This window comes from Trypanosoma conorhini (assembly GCF_003719485.1).
Source record: "Trypanosoma conorhini strain 025E chromosome Unknown Tco_14.4_contig_00868, whole genome shotgun sequence".
In the NCBI taxonomy this organism is placed as follows: Eukaryota; Euglenozoa; class Kinetoplastea; order Trypanosomatida; family Trypanosomatidae; genus Trypanosoma; species Trypanosoma conorhini.
The window spans coordinates 2806-6130 of NW_021704951.1; the positions used below are offsets into that span (position 1 = coordinate 2806).

Sequence of the window (3325 nt, forward strand, 5' to 3'; positions counted from 1 at the left end):
TTCTTCGCTTGCTCTTTTTTTTGTCTCCTGGTGTTGTGCTGGACGTAATAGGCTCCCTACGGCCTCTCTCGATTTATTTTCTTTGCTTTTTGTTTTGCTTCGCCACCCCATGCGCGTTCCCATGGGCGGCGTGCCCCTTTTTTTTCCCTTCTGTTTGCAGCCGCCGCCCACACACGCACGCACACAAACACGCGGTGCCGGCCGCATTGCTGTGCGTCGCACGGGCTGCCCAAATGAGGCACGAGGCCGCGGCCACCGTGAGGTGCCAAAGTGATGTGATGTGTCTGCGTGCGTGCGTGGGGTTGTGTGTGCGACCGGGGTGGTTGTTGCTTCTTTTTTATCCGTGCAGGCAATAAACTGTACACATGTATCTCTCACAGTCCCCTTGTGCTGCTGGACGCGTGAGTTAAAGAAACCCCTGCCGAAGCAATTCCTCTTTTTTTTCTTAATTTTGGGGGTTCCTGCGGGGATTAGTCATTTCTATTCTCCGTCGTCTTTTCTTCTTTTCTCCTGCGGTCCGGGCGATGCCCACCGCCGCCACAGTGTGGGGCCGCGCCTCTGTTTTGTTATTTTTTTTCCCCCATTCTCCCACGCCGAAGGAAAAAGAGACCAAACGCTGCTTGCCGCCGCTGTGCGCCTTGAAGGCTTTGCAGCTAACGCAACACACGCACACATACTCGCGGCCTGCACGGAACCACCGCAAGGAGGAAAGAAGAGAGAGATTGACCCCACATGCCTCGGCATCTGTTTTCTGCTGCGGCGCTGCTGCTCCTCTGCGCGCTGCTGATGTGCGGCGGCTGTGGGGCTGAGGCCAACGCTGATGAGAGTGCGGCAGGTGATGCTAACTTTTGCTGGAAGGATGTCTCAGTTGAAGGCGAGGGGACGGCCGACTCGCTGCGCGCCCCAGTCCTTCTACAAGTGGGGAATGAGCCGTTTCTCATCGCTGAGGCGCACTGCAAGAAGGAAAGTGCCGACACCGTTACGGCCATCTTGTCGCAACACCTCACGGCAAGTGCCGGCCCTGCAGAAGTGGCGTTGAATGATGCAAGCGCGCCAAAGCCGCAGGTTTTGGACAAATGCACTAAAGGCGAGAAGAAAACACACTTGAGCCGACCGACGGCGGCCGTGAAGGGGCCGATGTTTACATGCTGCTGGGAAACTACAGCGCTGCACTGCATGGGGCTGGTGGTGTGGCGGCCGGTGCAGACAGCCGGGGGCTTTTGCTGGTGAAAGGAAATGCCAGCGATGGCAAAAAAATTGGGTGGAGCGAGAACTTCGTACTGAGCCTCACTGTTACAATTGAGGAACACAAGTCCTTGTCGCGGCTGATTGGCGGCGGTGGGAACGGTGTTTTAACGGCAGACGGCACGCTTGTCTTCCCGGTGCAGGCCACAAAGAAAAAGGCGACGGGGGAGGGTACGGCCGAAAAGGCCGTGTCGCTCGTCTTGCACTCCAGCGACCCTGCAGGCACGTGGCGGCTGTCGAAGGGGATGTCGGCGGAGGGCTGCAGTAGTCCCTCCGTCGTGGCGTGGGAGGACAACAAACTTTTCATGATGGCCGCGTGCGAGGACGGCCGCCGCAGAGTGTACGAGTCGGATGATAAAGGGGAGACGTGGACGGAGGCGCTCGGGACGCTCTCGCGCGTGTGGGGCGACGCACCTGCGCGTGGTGGGCCCGACGTTCAAAGTGGGTTTATTACTGCCCTAATTGACGAAAGGAGAGTGCTGCTCGTCACCCTGCCGCTGCATTCGGGCGAAAACGGCAAATAAAAAGGGCCAACTCCACCTTTGGCTCGCCGACACCGCCCACGTTGTCGATGCTGGGCCGATACCCACCGCAGGCACTGCAGACGACTCCGCCGCCGCTGCCAGTGCGCTGCTGCTGAAAGGTGGCACGGAGTTGATTTCGGTGTACGAGAAGCGGAAGAGTGGGGAAGCGCAAACAGCCAGGCTTTTTGCGGCGCAACTCACGGCGCAGCTGGGGCGAGTAAAGGAGGTGGTGAAGACTTGGAAGGCAGTGGACGCACGTGTCGGGCGGCTATGCCCTTCCTCGGCGGCTGCTGCGAGTCGCGGGGCGTGCAGCCCTTCGTTGCCCACGGCCGGGCTGGTTGGGTATTTGGCTGGCACCGTCACTGGGGCTGCGTGGGTGGACGAGTACCTCGGCGTGAACGCGACTGTGAAAGGTGGTGCTGTGGCGGCGGGCACGGAGGGGGGTGTGACGTTCAAAGGGCGTGGCTCGTGGGCGGAGTGGCCCGTGGCCAAAGGGGGGCAGGTGCAGCCGTACTACTTTGCAAACTACAACTTCACGCTTGTGGCGACGGTGGCCATCCACGCGGCGCCCACGGGCGACAGCCCTCTGCCTCTGCTGGGGGCAAAGATGTATGCAAATGGCGGGGGCGGCACTGCAGCCTTCGGTCTGTCGTACACGAGCGACAAGAAGTGGCGTGTGCTGTGCGGGGACGGAGCGGGCAGCGCAGACATCAGCACGTGGGAGCCAAACAAAAGCTACAACGTGGCCATCGTGCGCCAGGGCGGCGGCCAGGGCTCCGTGTACATTGACGGCGTGCGTGTGGGAGGCCCGCAGCCGGAGCAGCGGTGCGGATCGCAGCCATGCACGATCTCGCACTTCTTCATTGGCGGGGACGGCGGCGGCGCGTCAGAGCCAGCGAGTGAAGACAGCCGTGTGACGGTGACGAACGTCCTGCTGTACAACCGCCCGCTGGAGGAGGGCGATGTCAGGGCACTCGCGGCCGGCAAAGTCGCTATCCCGCCGCCGGACGCCGGCAACTCGCCCGAAACGCAGGCGGGAGGTGGGGGTGCTGACGGTGCAGCGTCCGCCGCCAGAGTCGCTAATGCCGCGAGCACCGCTGCCCCGAGGGCGCGGAGCTCAAAGGGCGACGTCACTGTGCATTGGCGTGTGCCGCAAGTGCTGCTGCTGCTGCTGCTGGAGCTGTGCGGCGTTGCGGCTCTTTGCAGAATGTGAGGCGGTGCGGGGCTGCCGCACCCGTCGCAGCACCTCCGCTGCTTGATTTCCAATTAAGTTGCTGTCCGAGGAGGCCTCTATGTTTTCTTTTCTTGTTTTTCCTCTTTCCCCTTCTTCGCTTGCTTCTTTTTTTGCTCCTGGTGTTGTGCTGGAGTAATAGGCTCCCTACGGCCTCTCTCGATTTCTTTTCTTTGCTTTTTGTTTTGCTTTGCTTCGCCACCCCATGCACGTTCCCACGGGCGGCGTACCCCTTTTTTTCCCCTTCTGTTTGCAGCCGCCGCCCACTCACGCAACACAAACACGCGGTGCCGGCCGCACTGCTGTGCGTCGCACGGATTTTGAC

At 60.9% G+C, this 3325-nt stretch overlaps 2 protein-coding genes across 2 annotated transcripts, besides 2 other annotated features; both read left to right on the forward strand.

Annotated features, from left to right (window-relative positions):
- The first annotated feature begins 751 nt into the window (after window positions 1-751).
- Window positions 752-808: a microsatellite.
- A 337-nt stretch (window positions 809-1145) lies between these two features.
- On the forward strand, window positions 1146-1769 carry Tco025E_08763 (trans-sialidase; the record flags this gene model as incomplete). The annotated part of the gene is made up of 1 exon (XM_029375606.1): window positions 1146-1769. One exon carries the CDS (start codon window positions 1146-1148, stop codon window positions 1767-1769), a length of 624 nt encoding a protein of 207 aa, XP_029224310.1.
- Window positions 1770-2376: 607 nt separating this feature from the next.
- Tco025E_08764 (trans-sialidase) lies at window positions 2377-2982 on the forward strand (the record flags this gene model as incomplete). The annotated part of the gene is made up of 1 exon (XM_029375607.1): window positions 2377-2982. One exon carries the CDS (start codon window positions 2377-2379, stop codon window positions 2980-2982), a length of 606 nt encoding a protein of 201 aa, XP_029224311.1.
- Window positions 2983-3163: 181 nt separating this feature from the next.
- Window positions 3164-3199: a microsatellite.
- The last annotated feature ends 126 nt before the right edge of the window (window positions 3200-3325 follow it).